The sequence below is a fragment of the Oryzias latipes genome, chromosome 5 (genome assembly GCF_002234675.1).
Source record: "Oryzias latipes chromosome 5, ASM223467v1".
Taxonomy (NCBI): domain Eukaryota; kingdom Metazoa; phylum Chordata; class Actinopteri; order Beloniformes; family Adrianichthyidae; genus Oryzias; species Oryzias latipes.
This window is the reverse complement of record NC_019863.2, coordinates 9207490-9228338: the sequence shown is the minus strand read 5'-3', so window position 1 is coordinate 9228338 and position 20849 is coordinate 9207490. Positions and strand designations below refer to the sequence as shown.

The window sequence follows — 20849 nt, the reverse complement described above, 5'->3', positions numbered from 1 at the left end:
AACTTATAACACCAGCAACTACTAACTTGAATTTGAAAAGATTTTATGCTGTGTTTTTTTTCCTGAACAAGCTAAGGAGAGAATATTTCAGTCCAAACTTGTTTTCGTCTTTAGTTACAACAAGATTTAAGCACCTTGGCTTAACCGCCGTCTTTCTTCATTTTTTTTTTTCTTTCTAACTAACTCAGTACAGAGCATATTTTTCCAAAGATAAGGGATTTTCTCTGTCCCAAGGGTGCAGTTTGATTTCTTTAAGTAGCCTAGGGACTCGCTCTCTTTCACCCCTTTTGCTTTATTTCTTGTGTTCCCGTTGCCCCTTCCTCTCTGACTGAGTTTCTTTCTCCATTTGATGACCTGAAGCCAAGCAGAGCAGAAGTCACCAATGCATCAGCTATTTTAGTTTCAGACCTAAAAGCAGGAGATCAAGAAAAAAAAAGAACCAGGTTTTATGGTTATTAATAGTCATCAACTTCCGAGGGAGCGTAAGCTTCCACGTTCGGACATACACACACCAGCAGTATTTTGCTATGGAACAATGCTATGTGAATTTTAAGTGAACCCCCTTGGATTTGCTGCTGTCACATTCCAAACATGTAAGGAGGAAACAATATGTAGTTGGGAAAGGAGGATGTTTGTTCCACTGGGAAGTTTTGCTAAGTGATTTGGAACCTTTTCAAGTCATTTTTATACCCGGGGCTCCGGTGCCATCTCGGTACTACTATTTTAGTTTTCTCCTGTTGCATAATTCTTTGCATTCTTTTTATATGCTTTTAAAAAGCTGGAGGTTAATTAGCGGAGGTCTATTTTGAGAGTCTGTGTTGGTTATAAAGGTTGGTGGGCATGTCAGGTGGTTCATGTTGTGTCTATTGATTATTTATAAACTTCCTTTGGGGTTTTTTGTTCAAGTTTAAAAAAGGACATCAGTCAAAAAAATATAAACCATAAACCACAAAAACAAGGAATATTTCATGTTGTTAATTTTGGAAAAATTTCAACACATCACTGTGACAAATCCCCCTTTAGAGAACACTTAAATTATCAAAAGAATTTGGCCCACAGCTTTTCTAAAAAGCCACACCAACTGTACCTTCCAACGAATTGTGAAGAAAAAGAAAAGGCTGCTACAACCCTGCAAAGGTCTCACATTTTAATTCCGATCTGTGAATCTAGCATTACATCACAACCTTGTTCAAACTTACCCCGTGCTTATGTCTGGGTTGCTTTCATGTGGACGGTGGTAACCTATGATGACTGAACTTTGAGCATCTCAGCTGACTTTTCTCCTCCAATGCCAGACCACTTGTGTTCAAACATTGGCATGACTTGTGACAAAAAAAAAAAAGTTACTACCAACAAGATAATCTAAAGTGAGTTTTCCTAACTTTCTTTGGATTTTTTTGTTTAGTTGTTATTAAATTAAAGGATTGCTGAATGTAAGGTTCCAAATGAATCAAGTATTGCTGTCTATGTTGCAACAGTCTAGTGAAACTTGCTTTAATGGAGCTTATGTCTAAAATGTTTCCTAATCACTTGCTGTTCTTTTTTTATTCTTACTTCAGTACTTGTATGTTTTGCGCCGCAAAGACTGCAGTTTGTAAAACTCAGTCCTGCATCCTTGGACTGATTTCTGTGTCCTTTGGTTAGGCAATCAGACACCAGCCACCCAAACAGCATCAGAGGAAGGTGGTGTTTTGAGCAGGAGAGACGATCCTCAGTGCCAGAGTTCGTCTTGTACTCCCTGTGACACAATCTGCCTCCCTGTTTGCTAGATAACAGGCAGACTGCAGGACTGGGCGTGAGGACCACGGGTCCTCCTCTTGGTGTTTGTATGGGAGGGTGTGTGTTTTGAACTTTTCTTTGCACACATTTAATGATTAACGGTCAGTGGAATACTGCAAGAGGCACGAGAACATGTTTGCATTGTCATTTTTTGCTCTCCCTTTCACTTAGTCTTGTTTTTTGTTTTTTTTATTTATCCCATCCTCCTCACTTTTAAGCTTCTCCCCTTCCTCTCCTCCTCAGGGGCTGTGTTTTCCTTAACCAAGGCCACTTAACGTCGGCACTTGATAAAATATCATTTGCCAGCTTTGCATTTTCATATTGCATCAGTGAACACCTCCTTTTCTCTCCCTCTGTGCTGCAGACATGGTGGACACCCAGCAGCTCCTTGCTTGGCCTGTTGGTTTTAGTCTGAGCACCGTGGACCTGCCAGAGTTCAACGACAGCTCCCACTGCCTTGACATGAAACATTTGTCCACATCAGACTACGCTTCCATTTCCTCCTCTTCCATACCTTCCTCCTTGTCTCCCCCACTTGTGTCTTCGATGTCGTCCACTGGCATGGCCTACGACCCTAGTCCGCCACAGAGCGAGGACCACCTGACCAACATGGACTATACAAACTTGCACAGCTACAGGACAGAACTAGACACCCACAGTAAGTACGGTCTGTTGATCCTCCGTAAAATGTGTTTTCAACTTTTATGCTACGTTCACACCGGGCTCGGAAATGCACGTTTGAGGGACCGCTCCCTGTAGAAAGTCTATGTGAATGCATTAATGCCGCATTCAAAACTCTTGCGTTCACGCATAGCTATGCAAGTTTTTAAGTCAGGTTTCAGGCTCTACATAAAGAATGGAACACACGCTGTTGAACTTTTTTTTTTTTTTTTTACTTGTTCTGTCCAACAACTGAGTAAACAGAGGAGAGCTGAAGGCCTTTTGTGTTGGACAGTTTTTACTATTACAAAAAGAGGTTATGAATCTTGGGATAACCAGGGTGTAAATTTGTATGAATCCCTTTTTGTTTTTTGTTTTATTATTATTTTTTATATATTTGTTACATTTTGTGTTTTAAGTATTTATGCATATTCCTTTTACTAAAGGGAAGGGAGAGGGGAAAGAGTGTGTGTGTGGGAGGGGGGGGGGGTAGAGGAAAAAGAAATAAAAAGGGAGGGGGAGATGGTGAGGGGATACAAGCGCAGAGTTGCTAATTTGAATAGGTCATGATTTTTAACTGTGAAACGTGTATGCTAGATCTGCAGAAAGGCAAATATTACATCCAAATGTGAAACTGTGACACTAAGTTAAGCAGAAGATATCGGTCCATCAATACACTGTGGGCTAGGAGGGATAAAGCAGAAAGGGAGCAGTGTGCCAGTGGGCACGTGCAAGTGGGGGTGGAGAAACATGCACGCTGCCAAAGTGAACCATGCGATCGTTAGGGGAACCAGATCCTCCCCAGCCCAACCAGCCACACCAGGAGAGAGGGGGAGACCCCCGGACCAGGAGCATCCCCGCCGACGCTGTTGAACTTTGAGCACTTGGATTTGGTAGTGATCTATGGGTAGTGTCATTTGCAAAACACAGAACCGGTAGAATATTTTAACGGAGAAGAAATGAATGATTGCGGTTTATGCCCAAATTCTATGTCACCAGGTCTTTCTTATATTGGAATAGAGTTGTGAAAGTAAAAGCCTGGAGCAAGATTTAAAAGATTTCTACCGCTTTGACATGTCACACCAAGCTTCTCCCAACCATGAGTGCAAGCGCTTGTATCAGGTTGCGACAGTCCAGTGCGAACACTGGCTAAAAATCAAGAAAGCCTGTCTATGCCTGGTGTGTACGTAGTTTCAGAAGTAATTTATGCAGCATTCTGCTGTTGTGATTACGATTTTGAAAAGAACCTAAAAGGTTTGGTTTTCTTCTACTTGTCTGATATGGTGTTGCCATTCAGGTTCAGTCAAGTTGGAGCCAGATTCACCCCCTCAGTACTCGGACAGCCCCGTGTTCTCCAAGCTGCCAGAAGACACGCCATCATCATCGTTGAACATCGAGTGTAGAGTGTGTGGGGACAAAGCCTCAGGGTTTCACTATGGCGTTCATGCCTGCGAGGGCTGTAAGGTAGGCCTGACAGCAACGATGAAACTTACATCACCACAAAAATGTTTTATTTTCTTACTTGTGCTTGTCCAAAAACAAATGTTTTGATGCTCATATATACCTTTTATTGCAAAAAGCATCATGGAAAACAGAAAAAGTACATGAAGGACTTGACAATGATAATGATTTTCTCTAAAAGTTCTAGGAAAGGTTTAACTGCCTGGTTGAAACCTGTAAGTTATTTTCTACCACTCTGTAACTTGCAGTTTAAACATGTTGGCGGAATGAATAATTGTATATTGGTAGGAGAGAAGCCTGCACGTTTTATCTTTTTGATGTCTTGCACTCTAACCACAAGCACCAAGCATTTTCCATTCAGTGAGGGCAGAAAATAGACATGAGTCTTATAGTGGGCGTACCATCAAACCCTTAAACGACTATTTCCCTCTCTGTATCACCTGTCTTCTTGAGCTGAAGTATCTAATCGAGTGTGGGTTAGGTTTCAGGCACATTTTTATCGTCTTTGAAATTTTAGGTCAATATAGGAAGGTGAGCTAGAAACTGTCACTGGTCTCTTAGCATAAGTGAGATGATGTTCAACCAGCATGAACATGTAACAAATATTCTGTATTTGCCAATACAAAAGCTGTTTTTACAACCAAGATCTTCTTGCAGCAGAAATATCTTAGCAGTCTACATTAAGTAGACTACAGATAAAGAACTGAATTCCTTTTATTTCATTTTAGGATAAAACAACGCATCATAAAAGCAATGATAAGAAAAGTACAATGTCTGTTTAATTAGGGCTTAGAAATGTATGTGTGGAGTAAAATCTTATTTTTGGAATAGTACAAATAAAGAGGAAAATATAAATTAATAATGTCCTTATTCTTTAGCGGTGAGGCTCTGGGGTGATCCGTGCTTAGGTTGAACTCTGACCTTAGAGCCTAGACGCTGATGGTGGTCAGAGGCCAAACCATTCCAAAGCATCTCTCCTAGGATGGAGGAGGGCCGGGGGACCATCTAGAAAGCAGGGAGAGAGACACACAATCATGAATTTACAAAAATATGACTATGATTGGCTGAGAAGAAAGCAATTCGTTTAAAAGTGAAGGGCTAATTGCTAAGGACGAGTGACGGAACAACCCAGGACATCTGTAAATGAGTTGGATCTTCCTGATTGAAATTGTGCTGAAGCTTCACTTTAGTGAGTAGCCATCGAGGAATTTAGCAATATAAACCACAGTCCAATTAAACATTCATGCCATAATTATTTATTGGAAGAAGGTGTCTTTTTTCTTCTTCATAAAAGACCAAACCTGCAGCAGATTGAATATTGTAATACTATTAAGTCCAATCATTTCTTCCATAAGGCAGCATTTACCAAAAGAAGGCTAACTTTATAAAGAACTTAGTGTCTAATAGATACTCTCTTTTTTCTTAAAGCAGCGTTAAAAGTATTTTTGACATACTTTATCATTTTAAAGTTGTCATAGAGCGTTCAAGTTTAGGGTGCATGTTTGACCATACTCACATTTAATAAGCTATTTGTTATGTCTTTTTGTTTTATTTTTTTTTTTTTGTTTTTTTTTGTTATATGTCTTAAGTAATTTAACACTTTTGAAGATGCGTTTCAGTTAGTTGCAAGATCTAATCATCCAACTAAAAGCATAATGATTGAAATATTCTATATTATATCAACTCTATTTTCTTTCATTCATTTTTAAAAAAGAAAGAAAATTTAGAAAAGTGAATGAACTGGAAGGCTTTTTTTCTCAGTGCAACTTTTACTAAATGGATTTATTCAAATTACTAAGAGATGAAAAAATTCCTAAATATTAAGTGTAAGTGACTTTTTTGGAGAAATCTGTTTTAAAGTTCACTATGATTAACAGAAAAAAGTTCAATCTGTCAGAGTCTTCACCTGAATCAAAGGATTTTCTGTTGTGTCTCAAAAATGTCACAAACTTATATTTGATATTAAAAGTGACAGAGTTGTCTTAAAATATCTATCTGTGTTTTTACCTAGAATTCCATTTCTATTCAAAGATCAGTGACATTCCAGTTTTTTTTTAATATGATTACAAAGAGGCAACAACACATGATCTCATAATTCTTGAGACTCACATTTACTGACATAATATTTGCAGAATTTTTCCCCAAAACACATTTTTAAGCACTAAACAAATTTGAAAAATGGTATAAAAAGAAGAGCTTTCGTCGCTTCAACTGCTAACCGCCAAATGTTTTTGGTCACAAAAGACACAGAAGACACACAAAATACACAAAAAAGTGTATTTTTCAGTAAAAAAAAAAGTCAAATTTTCAAACCTATTGGAAGAAATCTTTATACATTCCCAAGTACAAATAATTGACAACAAAGAGAGTAACAAACTGTGCCTTTTTTCCACTATTTTGGTAGCTGCAGTTGAAGGAGTTTCTGTTTTCAAGTCTCCTCGTACTGTATCTTCAAAGGCTGTACACAGTAAGGTACGGGGAATACAGTGGTTATTGTTCTGCTCACGTCTCAGGGGAGACTCACCAGAAGAGAGGGGTCAGCCAAGCAGGCAATCCCTGAATTGTTTTAAAACAGAAAAACATTCTTTAATGAGGAGGAGCCTTGACCCTCTTTAACTTCCTCCTTCTGTAAATAACCTACAATTTGAAAAATATATTTATATATGTCTGCAAAAAAAAAAAAGGTTGAACATAAAAGAAATACAGAGTTCAGGTGGGAATGTTTATGCAATTCCCTTTTAAGTCTTTATTTATATTTAGGCTTCAATAGGTTGTGGTGATTAGATTCTACAATCAGCTCAGACGGCGCAGTCATCAAAAAAAAAGAAAAAGAGTGTACCTGCATGTGTTCATTAGGAGTTTGACCGTGTATACAGAGCTAATGGCTGCGATAAGTAACAATCTTATGGCTTCTTGGTCCTAAAGTCAACTTCACTCATGTGCAGTTCCACCCAAAAGTAATCTGCTTTCATTTACCACACTTTGCTTGAGATGGATTCATAATTAAAAATAAAATCTGGACTTTTTTTATTCATTTCTTATGAGATTCAGACATTGCTTTGCAGAGTGCTGATGGAGAACGAACAGGGTTCTAAAAGCAAATCTTTTGAGTTGCAAGAGTGTAAAAAAAAAGTTGAATTGCATCTATAGTGACCATTTTTCTTTTTTCTCCTTTGTAGGGTTTCTTCAGGCGCACTATTAGGTTAAAGTTGGTGTACGATCACTGCGACCTTCACTGTCGCATTCACAAGAAGTCCCGCAACAAATGCCAATACTGTCGTTTCCAGAAGTGCCTCAACGTCGGCATGTCGCATAACGGTAAGATGCTGTTGTTGCTCCTCATGTGCAGATTCTGTTTTTGTGTGTTTGTTCTTCTTGCGTAAAGCAATCTCACGTCCTAAAGTAAAACAATAACCGTCGGTCTGAGAAAAAAAAAAAGTCAAAGTTTCTCAGCATTTGAGTGTCATAATTGTCACACCTATATGCTCTTGACAGGAACAAAACCCCACACTCATGCTCACCAGAAATAAGCAGATGCAGGTTAAAAAAAACACAACTTTGAAGTTGTGGTCTAGGAAACATTTACAGAACAACTGCTCTGCCTCTTAGGTCCTCTGAGAACAGCACACACACTTCTGACCACACACCTGCCTCTTTACACTATGGGGTGTGGTGTACATGTAGCACATCGCCTTGTGTGGTGTCTTTGTTGTTGTTTTTTTCGCTCTCAAGACGTTATCAGAGCTTTAACTGTACTTCCCTCCCATTAGCACGATCTAAATACAAATTTGTTGTCCATCAAATAGAAACTTTTTTTGTTTATGGCTTTATTCTGCATGAGATAACTCTATTTAAATGCTCGGTACGAACTCAACTCTGTGCGAGGAAGGATTTTTCCATTAATTTTATTTCAATCACTGTATTTAGTTAGTTAGTATCCTTATGAATAAAACTGGATTCCAAGGAAAACCAAAATCCTTTTACATGAAAATGCATCATGATTAATCAAATTAGCTGTATCAATATTGGCCTAGATGTTTTGACTTGCACAGACGATTTCATCAATCATTTGCTACATTCGATTTTAACATCAGTTGTGTGTACTAATAAGATTTTTGCCATGAAATCAGCTCAGATATTGGTTCCAGAATGCAGCTTTGGTAAAGGACAAAACACAGATACCTAATATGAACACCAGGGGTAAAAAAATAAATACATCGCTTAAACACTTTAAAGATATTTTTGGTTCATAATTGTATTTAATATAAATATTAGGAATTTTATTTTCACTCAATTTAATATTGTGTACCTAGTTTACCTTTTATTCTATGCAGCTTTGTCACGAAATAATTTATATCTAAAAAAATTAAACAATTAAACAAAATTAAATTAAACAACATTTTATTCAATTAATTCAAAATTTAATTCAATTAAATAAAATTAAACAAACTGATATCAACATTTAAATTTAATCAACTGTATGTTTACTTTGTTATTAAATATAACCCCGTCTTTTTAATTTAGTTTTTAACATTTGTTATGTGCTTATTACGGACATAAAATTGCATTTATTTTTTTATTTATTTGAGCTTCTTTGAACTCACTGCTCGTTTTGTTTGAAGCATGTTTGGTTATTCACTAGAAAAATTCAAGGCAGAATTTTGGATGACAGCTTTTTACTCGCTCCAACAATAGAAGAAAAATCATCTTCTTTATAGTAAAATCTTTTCCCTCGCCCCAACACTGTTCATCAACAGAGGGTTTTGTTTTGTTAGGCATTGTTGCTCGCTGAAGCCTGACCGACTCCACCTCCTGTAGTGTATTTCAGCACAGACCTCGTGACTGTGTACACTGGTTGTGCTTGATTATAATCTCCCCGACTCCTTTGTTAGTTTTGTTGAAGCCATTGGGGTGGAACAACTTCTGGTTTCTTTCAGTTTTTGAGCTTGATTGATATGTAATATTTCTAACCTCCCCATTCCACAAGCCAACGTGTTTTCAGACAGAAAAAAAAGTGGATGATGTCACAGACCTTATGCAACAGAGAAATGGTGAACTTCAGTGCAAACCTGCATGTTTAAGAAAAGCAACTCCTGGGAAATACATTGGTGGGATGTTAATCAATAAAATACCAATAAAGTTTTTGAAAATTGAGACAAACTGCAAGTTAAGCCATATGAGGGTACTGTACTTCATGCTTAGTCACATTTGATCTTGTTGTTATTTATTCATAAATCATGGGTGTTTAGCAAGCAACTTGTCAAACTATTATCTATTGTAAATAGTCATTTGTCAACCATATTCTTTGGAAGGCACCTTCTATTCTTTGTTATCGGTGCATGGACATTACTTCATTCTTCAATTTTTGTTGTCTATAACCCAACTGACAGTCAGTTAGCTTTTTATCATCCTATTTCTTTCTTTTGATTTATTCCATCCATCCATTTTCTTAACCCACTTTCGGGGTCACAGGGTTGCTGGAGCCTGTCCCGCCTACTGTTGAGCAAAAGGGGAGGTACAACTGGGACAGGTCGCCAATCTGTCGCAGGACCTTTGATTTATTCTTTTCTTAAATTGTGTTTTTATTTTGCCAAAAATATTATCTTGGTTTTAAAAGTTACAGGCTTGAAAAGTGAATTAAAGCCATTTCTGGGAATTTACTGGCCCCTACGTTAAAAGAAAAACCACAGCAATTGTGGCTCTCAAACTATTTTTTTCTCATGTTTTTCTTTGGACAATTAATAGTGCAACTGCCCGTGCACAGACCTCTTTTTATACCATACATGCAGCTACAGGTATGTCCCACCTTTAGTGTCTGTCATTAAGGGTAGACTTGGAAAATATGGTTCTAAATACCACCATTGTTTTAGCTTTATGGGTACTGGACCAAAGAGGGACTCTCAGCAGCATCTTCCCAGTTCCTTTATCAAGAAAAGTTTGCAACTTGAATCTACAAACTGAATTTTCTTTAGAGTCAAAGCAGTGACAGACGTCTCCACTTCCCCCTCACATCGTTTTGATGGAATTGTATTCTAAAATGTTCCTCGTGCAGGTTATCAGCGATCTCAGGCTGCATGCAACTCAACTCATTTTTCCGTCGTGCTGTGTCACAGCTGCAGGCTCGTTGCCCAAAAAGTGGAGGGGCCAGTTTGGAGGTAGATTAATTTGTGTAAGGTGAAGCCGTGATTGCGTAATTAATATTACACAATCACTTACAGCGCAGTAAAGGCGGAATGGAGGTTTAAATGAGAGGGAGCGGTAATTGATGACTTCCACCCACGTGAAGTGGTTTGGCTCTGTCACACCTTAGCATGCGCTTTTCTTTTTGCCTTTTTCTCACCCGGGTCAACCAAGAATCAAGAACAGTTTGAACTTTAATGAAAGAGTCAAAGGGCCTAATTTATGGAAACACAGCTGTCACAAACACTTTTGGTTTCAAAAAATAGAAAACCTCTCAAGATCAAACAGACAAATCTTTTTTTTTATATACAATCATTGACTATGATTATGTTTTAACTAAAATCTATTCAATCCATCTATTTGGTATGTAGTTTCAGGAAAACCAAAGTCCATCTTCTATAAATGAATGGCAGTCTGACTGTCTTGTGTAGTTTTGGCCACTTGTGTCATATGCAAGACCTGTAAACAGAGAGCTTTCAATGAGCTGTGAAAGTATTGCTGCCAACATGTTGAAGAGGTGAATGAAATCTACTAGTGCGTCACGAGACACACCTAAAAAAAACGGCATTTTTCACGTGGTCCTGACAGTGGAAATATTCTGCAGGTGAATAGCTTTGGCAGTGAGGCTGGTTTGCAGAGGCTCGCAGGGTCTTTGCCTCATCCGTCTGCTCATTGACTGCAAGGTGCAGCCTCCAAACATGCAAGGATCAGACGCGTCTGCACGGCAACTCAACGCCTTTCTTTAATTTGGAATTCTGTACGAAACAGTGCACAGAAATTAAAGACACGTTTGAGCCAATGCAGTATATTTTTGATTTAGACCACGAACTAAACATTTCTTTGTTTTCCTAAAAAGTAGCGATTAGCGATCATTTTTTTGTTAAGGCCGTGTCACACAGCCATTATGTACATTTTGCGTACGTTTTTCAACGAAAGACATTTCAGTCTTTCGTGATACATGCATGATACATGTAATTCATGAGTGTTTCTTGCGTTCCTTGTTCGTCAATGTGCGCAGATGTCGATCGCAGCTCTTTTATGTAAATTCAGTTTGGAGCTGTTCAAAATTTTTTGCCGGTTGAGGATTGCTCAGTGTACGTTTATTTTATGTAGTTTATGTGCAATTATTACGTAAATCATACACAGTTGTGCGTAATTTTTGCTAGATGTATACGCAAATTTGTGGCTTTCCACAGCCGTTCAGCGAATGACTACGAGACAACCACTATGTTTTGACCACAAATTGTGTTTTTTTCATTTTGTAAAACTTTTGTTTAATTCCTGCTAATTTCATACAAACATTGGTTTTCAAGCATTTTGTATTAAAATATTTTCTTGATTAGGAATTAAATAATTCAATAATGGATTAAAAAATGATGCATGATTCTTCTTACCAAAACTAAATGAAAACAATTAAAATAGTTTCCTTGAGGCTTAAAGACCCACTGCAATTAAAAAAAAAAGGAATTTGGTGTTTTTAACATGTTCTTGTGGCATTATAGTAATAATGGAAGGCTAATATAGAGAAATTTACGCTAAAAATTGTATTTCTGACTATTTCTTTATTCAAATCGTTGTGAATCCGGAGCAGATGAAAAAACACCATTAGAAAATGGGCTTATTTGCTGTTTTCCTCGTCTGTGCTGGCATCTGGCTCAAAACTGTACAGCTGGATAGCTCCAGCATAGTACGCCATTTTTGTTGCATCGGTATGGTTAGGTTGTGAGTGGCTGTAAGCTAGTGGGAGAGCATGAAAAAAGATGGAAGAGGGGAAGGGGGCAGGCTTACTCTACGCCAACAACAGTCTTTTTAATGAACTCCTGCTGCTCTGCAGAAACTATGTCCTAGAAAACAACACAGTTTTTTAGTTTTAGTTTATAATACTGGAACAACTGGGAAAATTTTTACAATAGATCAAAAGATGATCAGACTATTTAAGGAAGGTGTTTATTGGAATAATCTGAAATAAATTGGAACTGAACTGGCACTTTATACATAAACCACTTGGTACTTTCTGAACTGGTTGCTTCCACAGGAGTGTTTCTTATTATCAGACTTTGCAACTATGTGCAGTGTAATGAAGCCGTGCACCTCATTGTAGTATTAAGATAACTCATGAAAGGAAGTAGGGAGTAAATAAAGTTTTGTCTTCTGTAAATTTGTCAAAAATCTGGTCTTTAAGAGATGTTTCTGTAAACATCTCTATTTCCTTTCCCAGCCATCCGTTTTGGCCGAATGCCCCAAGCAGAAAAGGAGAAGCTGCTGGCCGAGTTCTCATCTGACATGGAGCACATGCACCCAGAGGCAGCAGATCTGAGGGCTCTGGCTCGACATCTGTACGAGGCCTATCTGAAATACTTCCCCCTCACCAAGGCCAAGGCCAGGGCCATCCTTTCTGGGAAATCCGGAGACAACGTGGTAGGACGAAACACTTCAGTTTCACTTTTTGTCATCATGTAGCCAACAGTAAAAAAAAAAAAAAATTATAATTTAAGGCAAAGGATTTCAGAGTTTGTTAAATGATTCATAGGAAAAGAGAGCTTTAATATTGGACCTAACTTGATGTTGAGTCGTCAGTTAAAGTTGTAACACCTCCTATCTGCACATTTCTCTACGTGTTCTGTTTATTTTGTATCTTTAGCCCCATGTGAGCAGTCAGACCTGTTGTGCTTTCCTGTCAGGTTTTTTTACTTCTATTATTGGGCAAAAAAGTTCTCTACTGAAAAATCAGATAAAGAGCTTTAAAGTCCCATTCCAAAGAACATTGTGTTTTTGAGTTATTTTTAACATGTTCTTGTAGCATTTTTCCCATGATGGAGGACAAATATGAAGATCATTAAGAGGAAAACTGCATTTCTAAGTAAATCAGGAGCAGACCAAAAAAAAAACAAAAAGCTGTTTGAAAAAGCTTGTAGCTGTTGCGTATAAAAACTACAGTCAGCAGGCAAAGCTTCCTGCTCCGCTCCATTTTGATGCATCCATTTATAGGCAACTAGATCCATGTACCTCTTTGTTTTCCTTGTCTGAGCTGACATCTGGCTCATAACTGTTTGGCTGGATAGCTCTAAAATGCTAATGTTAGCTGGGGGGGGGGGGGGGGGGGGGGGGGGGGGCTGTAAGCTAGCAGGAGAATTTGTAGACAAAGGGATTGTGGGAAATGAGTGCAGGCTTGCGTTGCACCAAAACACCTAAGAGGTGAATTTCTTATGAACTCCTGCCGCTCTGCAGAAACCGTGTCCTAGAAAACAACACCAAATTTAAAAAACGACACAATCCTAAGTAAAAACACTTTTACAATAGATGATTGAAGTGGAGCTTTAAATGTTCCCCTCAGTATGGAAGCAAATAAAGGGGTCACTGCTGTTTGGTCTTTTTTTTGTTTGTTTGTTTGTTTAAAATTTATAAAAATTATACATTAATATGATTGCTTTGCAGCAAAATTTTAGTGATTGGTTTCATTTTTGGTTATTGGATTTTTTTTAAACGGTTCCTTAGCTTTTCGAAGATTTTGACTAATTTGTTAGACTTTTATCATAATCAGTCAAAAATAAAATATACATCACTAAATATTACCATTAAATGTTTGCACTATAGTTTATTTGGCCTTCAGAGAGTCATTCTTCACATTTCTAGAATACATATTTCAAAAATAGAAATTTTGTAGCAGATTTATGTGGAAGTATTTAAATTCAGCAACGTGGCGCAAGTTTTTTAACTTTTATTACTTTTTGAGAATTGTATTTTCTCACTTCTGCTTTGAAGGATAATTAATCATTTGGATAGTTTTAAGTCAAAATCCTGCAGATAAAAAGTATGCTGCAAAATAAAAAAAATCTAGGGATAACATCTTAGACAATTGTTTAATGTCATTGTGCCATCATCAGCTTGTATTTTTGTAGACTTTCTAGAATTGACTGACACCGACATGAACTGATTCTTATATGATGTATTTTAAAAGAAAGAAAATATTTTAAAAGAAAAGAAAAAGTAGATTATTTGTTCATTATATGGCATTTTTAGTTCAATTTAAAACATCTTCATTAAACTTTTGGACATTTTTGTAATAAAAACTAATAATGGTAAAGTCTTGTCATCATAGTTTTATTATTGAATGATAGAAGCACCTTCTGTGCTCAAGGCTGCTGCGCATTACTTTGGTCTGCTTGTTATGACTGTTCAGACAGCGGTGGCAGACAGTTGACGCCGAATCATCTCTTTGTTTGAGCCACTCCTGAGTTATTTACTAAACCACAGCAGACCTCCTAAAACAAAACTAGGAGTCAATCATTTTAGCTTTCGTTGAATATTTACATTTCCGAACATGCGAGGCCTTGATATGAGTTGAAGTTTAATCAGTCTGTAACTCCTGCAGTTCTCCACAAAAACTGACTGAAAAGGGAGATGACTACAGCTCATTAAATACTATAGATATTTTTGCCATCAACTGTTGTAGGAAGATCATAAAAGGCCACAGTAAACAACATTATTGCACTTAAAATTTTTATTTCTCAAAGAAAAAGATCAAAGTTGTAAAGAGTGTCTTGTAAATCAGTTTTATGTTCTTCTTTTAATCAAAATATTGCAGATCACAATCATACATAAAGAGACTTTCTTCACAGGCTGTCGACATGGATGAGCCCACAAAGTTTCACAGGCAGAGCACAATTTCATGAAAATGAAAGAATTGTTTATTTCACACACCGGGTCGAAATACCGGCTGTAAACTGCAGTTGGGCTTTCCCTTATTAATTTTCTTTTTGAAGAATTGAGACTTAATGAATCTTTCAGGCCGGAGCACGTCTTTTTCGGTTTTTCATTTTAGCCTGAGCTAAATCGGTTAAGCTTAATTTACAAAGAAGTGATGTTTTCATTTGCCTCAGCAGCAGAGGCTTTTTTACGGTTTTCCCATTGCACACATTTGTAATGTGAGCTCCTGTAAGCCTGATTAATGAGCCAAGACTATTATTTCTGTGACTCACGGGTCCTCAAAAGACCTCGTTCACGCCAATTCATATTTCTTTTTACTTTTCTCACCATGGTCTCTCAAATTTGTGGTCTTTTTGCAGCCTTTTGTCATCCATGACATTAAGTCTCTTATGGAAGGAGAGCAGTTAATCAACAATGGGCAGACATCTTTTCAGGAGCAGCAGATTGCCACAGCTGGACATGGAGGTTGGTAGATACTTTGAAGATATTTGTTTTAAGTTTACAAATGAAGGCATGTGGCGTATACTTATATAGCGCTTTTGTACCTACAAGGCCCAAAGCGCTTTACAGTTACAGACCCAGTCACACACACATTCACACACTGGTGGCGACTCTGCTGCCGAACACTGGCGCCAACCTCCCACTAGAGGCAAGGTAGGGTTCAGTGTCTTGCCCAAGGACACTTTGACACAAGGCGGGAATCGAACATGCAATAATACGATCATGAGTTGACCGCCCTACCGCTGCACCACGGCCGCCCATGTGGTTTATCTTACTATCTTTCTTGATAGTCTGTGCAAATTTGATTAATCTACCCAAGATTTATAATCCTAAAACAAGCTATAAAATCTTATTGATCTTAATTTTAGATATTTACACAAATAAACAAAAAGATGTCTAAGACTGATTGTTTTAAGAAAATATGTTTCCTTTCTTATTTAGTTTTTAAATCTAAAAATGAGTCCTTTAACATGCAAAAGAAGGAAAAAGAATTGCAGGCAAGATTTTAAGGACAAAGAAAATGTCCTACTTTGAGAATATTTACATTGCCACTGTTTGTAATTTCTTGGAATATGTATTTTACAAACATCTTATCTGATTCCAAAAGACATTTTCAATTAGCATAAAATTAAATAAAATATGTGGTTATTCTTGTATTTAAAATATTTTGCCGCATTTTATTTATATTTGTGATTTTGTTGTTTCCCAGCATGCCATGAAAGTTGTCAATGTGCTGCCTCAAGCTTTTGATCTGCTGATGTAATTAAGCAAATTTGGGTTTTCTTTATCTCATAATTAAAATGAATGATTTTGCTTTTGAATTTTTTTTTGCTGTAAAACACCATAAATAGTAGTTTTTGTGTGGTTAGTTAAAACTTAGAGGGAGATCAACGCTCAATACACTTCTTAACAGCTAAGAGATCTAATATGGGACCCCCTTGTATTTAATTTTTGAGAAGACTTGGATAAGGATACATAGTTACTATACACATATTTTTGATCCCGCATTTTTTGTCCATTTTTTTCTGGTTCCAGTTTCTGGAATCGCTGGAGCCCTCTCAAGTCCAGATTGTAATGTTTTCGGGATGGCCAGCAACATTGGATCAGAACCACCGGATGGCGTGGAGCTTCGTTTCTTCTACAGCTGCCAGTCACGCTCAGCAGAAGCAGTGAGGGAAGTGACAGAGTTCGCCAAAAGCATCCCGGGATTTGTTAACCTGGACCTCAACGATCAAGTGAGACAGTCGCTCTTAATTACTAGCTCTGACTTTGCTTGAATGTCGAAGGATTGCTTTCATGTCAGAAGTAAAATCTGTTTATTAAGTATTACTTTTACGTGCTGGACAAAGTGAAAATCTAAAGAAGTAAACTTTAAATTGTGCTTACATAGAAAAAAAGTGAATAACTATAAAACTACTCGTACTTCCCAATCTAGGATAAATAATCTTGTTTGGTTGGATGAGAATTTGTTCTATGTCATTTTTCTAGGTAACTTTACTGAAATATGGAGTAATTGAAGTCCTGATCCTGATGATGTCTCCTCTGATGAACAAAGATGGCACCCTGATCTCTTATGGACAGATTTTCATGACGCGGGAGTTCCTCAAAAGTCTCAGGAAACCTTTTTGTCAAATGTTGGAACCAAAGTTTGACTTTTCCGTGAAGTTTAACACTCTGGAGCTGGACGACAGCGACATGGCGCTCTTTCTGGCTGTTATTATCCTCAGTGGGGGTGAGTATGTTCTCCGTAGGACATTTCATATAAGTAGCTTTCTGCTTGCACCTTCTTTGGTGTGGGCAGGGAGCTGTTGACTTCGACGGAGGTGGAAGGAATACTTTGAGGATCTCCTGAACCCTGTTAGGTTTGGTAACTTTGGGATGGGGCTGTCCGTCACCCAAGCTAAAGTCACTGAGGGAGTTGAACAGCTCCATGACTGAAGAGCTTCCTAAGTTCCTCAAGTGCTGTAGATGCTGTAGGACTGTCTTTACTGACAGCTCTCTGCAGCTTTGAGTGGCCAATAGGGACAGTACCTCTGGACTGGCAGATAGGGAGGGTTCCCAGTGCATGGAGGACTCCGGCAAGGCTGTCCTCTATCACCGGTTCTGTTCATTATTGTTACGGATAGAATTTCTAGGCGCAGCCGGGAACCAGGGGGGGTCTGGTTTGGGGATCACAGGACTTCCTCTCTGCTATTTGCAGGTGATCCAAGACCTCCATCATGCATCGGGGTGGTTTACAGCAGAGTATGAAGCAGCTTGGATGAGGGTCAGCACAAGTCTGCCAAGTCTGAGGGCATGGTTTTCATAAAGGGAAAGGTAGTTGTCCCTCTCCTGGTGGGTGAGGTGCTCCCACCTCAGGTGGAGGAGTTTGAGGCTCAATCCGAGTTCTTCCCCTACCCGTCTGGTTTCTCCCCACCCATACATTTAGCTCTCCAAACGGGGAGTTATGGAAAAATGGTGTCACTTCTACAACTCGATGACGTCATCAATAGTCACAGATGGGCTATGTTAGCTGCCAGTGCTCAGAAAATACACAACAACATCAGTTTTATAACTTTATAACTTCCTCGGCAGGGTGGCTGGGTGCCCCCTTAGAGATAGGGTGAAAAGCTCAGTCATCCAGCGCTCGGAGCAGAGCCTCTGCTTCTCCACATCGAGAAGAGCCAGCTGAGGTGGCTCAGGCATCTGTTGTGGATGCCTCCTGGGCGCCTCCCTGGGCATGTGCCACTGGGTGAAGATCCCTGGGAGGACCCAGAATATGATTAAGAGACTACATCTCTTGTCCCCTTGGAGGTGCTGGAGGAAGTGACAGTGGATGGATGGATGGATGGATGGATGGATGGATGGATGGATGGATGGATGGATGGATGGATGGATGGATGGATGGATGGATGGATGGATGGATGGATGGATGGATGGATGGATGGATGGAAAATTCTCTGTGGTGTGTAAAATGTTAAATATATGTGGCCGAGTGTGGTAGAGCTGGTATTTAGCAACTACTGCTCCAGTCTGTATTTGTCAATCCCCCCTCCTCCCCCGCTATGCATTTTTCTGCTCCAACACCCCTCATTTAGGCTTTCAGCAAAAACCTGATAGTGATAAAACATGAATGGGATAGGAGAGCCTGAGGGCCAAGATTGTGAAACACTCCTTTAAGTTACAACCCTAAATGATGGGGTGCTATCAACGCACAACCCTGACCTAATTTATCCGTTGGAGAGCAGACTTGGAACGTCTTTAAAAGTAAGCAAGGGACCTCTAAAGGTGAATGAATCATTTTTACGTGGGAACTCTGTACAGCCATTGCATCAGATGAAGTAGGACGTCACAGGAATAAGAGGTGTACTTTCAGCACAAGTCAATTCATTGCAACAGGGCACAAAAAAAAAAGCTGTGGGTTTCTGTGCGTTTCTGGTGCATTTAATTTGATTCAAGGACAATTACCTTTCAAGTTTCCGTTCTGCTTCCACTCATTATTAGCTTAACCTTTTTTTTTTAAACAGGTGGTATAAGTTCAGACTTTTATGCATGTGGATAAACAAACCCTATGCATTTTTCTTACCTCGTCTACTCCTTTATATCTCAACAAACCCTAATAACGCATTGGTTATTAGTGTGTAGCAGCTTGATAAAAACCTGACTTTGAACATGAAAAAGATTAGAATACAACACCTTGGTGAATTATTAACCCAGGTGATTGTGACTATGCAATGAAGATAATAACCTTTGGTATAAACAAAAAAAAATGAAAAGGTCAGTCAGACTCATATTTGTATGTTTTCTACCAGTAAAAATGAATAATGAAGCTTTTATGTCCTTACACCCTTCATTAACTCAGAAAAGGTTGAAACAACAGGTGTCGCTGATCTTTTTTCTTGTTTTTTTGTATGTGTTCAGACCGGCCGGGCCTGCTGAACGTGAAGCCCATCGAGCAGCTTCAGGAGACAGTGCTTCACTCCCTGGAGCTGCATCTGAAAATAAACCACCCAGACTCTCTGCAGCTGTTCGCCAAGGTGCTCCAGAAGATGACGGACCTCCGTCAGATGGTCACAGACCACGTCCAGCTCATCCAGCTGCTGAAGAAGACTGAGGTGGACATGTTCTTACATCCCCTGCTGCAGGAAATCATGAAGGACTTGTACTGAAAATGAAAAGAGAATTTTTAAAAAAAGGACAAAGTAGAGGCGTGAGCTGTTTGGTTTGCAAGTGAACTGATTGAAATTGACAAGAGAAGAGCAGGAAAAGTGAAAATAAAGGAAAGAAGTACTGAATCTCAGCTTGTATAGTATACATGTGTGCAACCTATGGTGCACAGTCATTTTGTTATGAGTTCCCGTGTAAGTTTCAAGTATCACGTACTGCAGCAGTCAACGTTATACTGGAGCTTGGTATGAAACCATGTTTATGTCTGCACAGCCAGCACTGTATGCCTTAAAGATGGATATCTTCTTTCACTTGCCATGTCATGAATGTTGCTTAGGAGCAGGTTCTTATGTAATGACCACCGAGAGCAGCTGGAGCACAATAAAGCTCACAAATGTCTAACATCGAGAGCAGTTGTTTACATCAGGATAAAGGGCTGATGTCCAACAGAAATCAGAGACCTAGATGCCCACGAGAAACAAAAGGTGACGCACAATGTTGACGTTATCTAACAATGAAGCCATGGTTGCTATAAAGTGCCTTTAAAATCTTTTCGTAAGAATGAATGTACATCTGTGTAAAATTAATGTTATATAGTAACTTTTGCTGTTTCCTCTTTTTTTTTTTGCATAAAATCTGACAGAAACTTTCTATTGAGCCATATTTTATTACAAATTCTGAAATTTGGTCAGGTTGATAATTTTTACTGTGAAGTTTTTTGGGGGCTCTGCAGACAAAGAGATTGGATTAATACCGCTGGGGGAAATATATGAAGCAATTATATGTAAATAAAATATTTTATAACTTTTTACGTAAGTCTGTTTTTTTTTTTTTTTGCCCGAATGGCATTTGACTCGACAATATTAAAGAATTTCCAGGCATTTGTTTTCCTCCCCCTTGAGGCCTTTCCAGTCAGTCGAAATGCAATCTGCTGTTGTGACATCAAGTCCCGCACTGTTTGCTACACCTGAATTTTGCTGAACCGCACCTGAGCAGCATGTTCTGTGGATGGGAATTTCACCAGCTTGCGAAATAAAAATCAGTTTCACGTTTTCTGGGTTATGGTGTGTTATATTAGATGAATTCCTTTTGGGACAGCACCTTCTGTAGCGACTCGAGACACTTAACGATGCTGGGGTGCAGACTTTGCATTTTGAGGCCAGACTTCAGACCAGGTTGCGTGCAAAAACCAGGTCAAAGCCATCAAACGCGGGCCATTAAACTTGGACCCGGTGAAAGAATCAGGTCGCCTCCACAAAAGGCAGCAGTGCAAAGGTGTTTTCACTCTGGTCATTTTAATGACAATTGATCTTCCACTTTAAATAGTTTATTTTATTTCAGCTTGTAAGTTCAATTTGTACAAATTGCAGTGACTGAACAAACACTTAATATTTACACGAAACACCAAACCTACT

General features: G+C 38.6%; 1 protein-coding gene across 3 annotated transcripts in view; it reads left to right on the top strand.

Annotated features, from left to right (window-relative positions):
* Window positions 1–20486, top strand: part of pparg (peroxisome proliferator activated receptor gamma) — a 40265-nt gene extending 19779 nt beyond the window's left edge. The window contains exons 2-9 of one of the 3 annotated variants that reach the window (XM_023954652.1): window positions 2144–2437; window positions 3737–3903; window positions 7080–7218; window positions 12299–12498; window positions 15147–15252; window positions 16324–16523; window positions 16777–17020; window positions 19189–20486. In XM_023954652.1, coding sequence (XP_023810420.1) covers window positions 2144–2437; window positions 3737–3903; window positions 7080–7218; window positions 12299–12498; window positions 15147–15252; window positions 16324–16523; window positions 16777–17020; window positions 19189–19436 — 1598 coding nt within the window. In that variant the 3' untranslated portion in view covers window positions 19437–20486. 3 annotated transcript variants of the gene reach the window in all.
* Window positions 20487–20849: the final 363 nt, after the last annotated feature.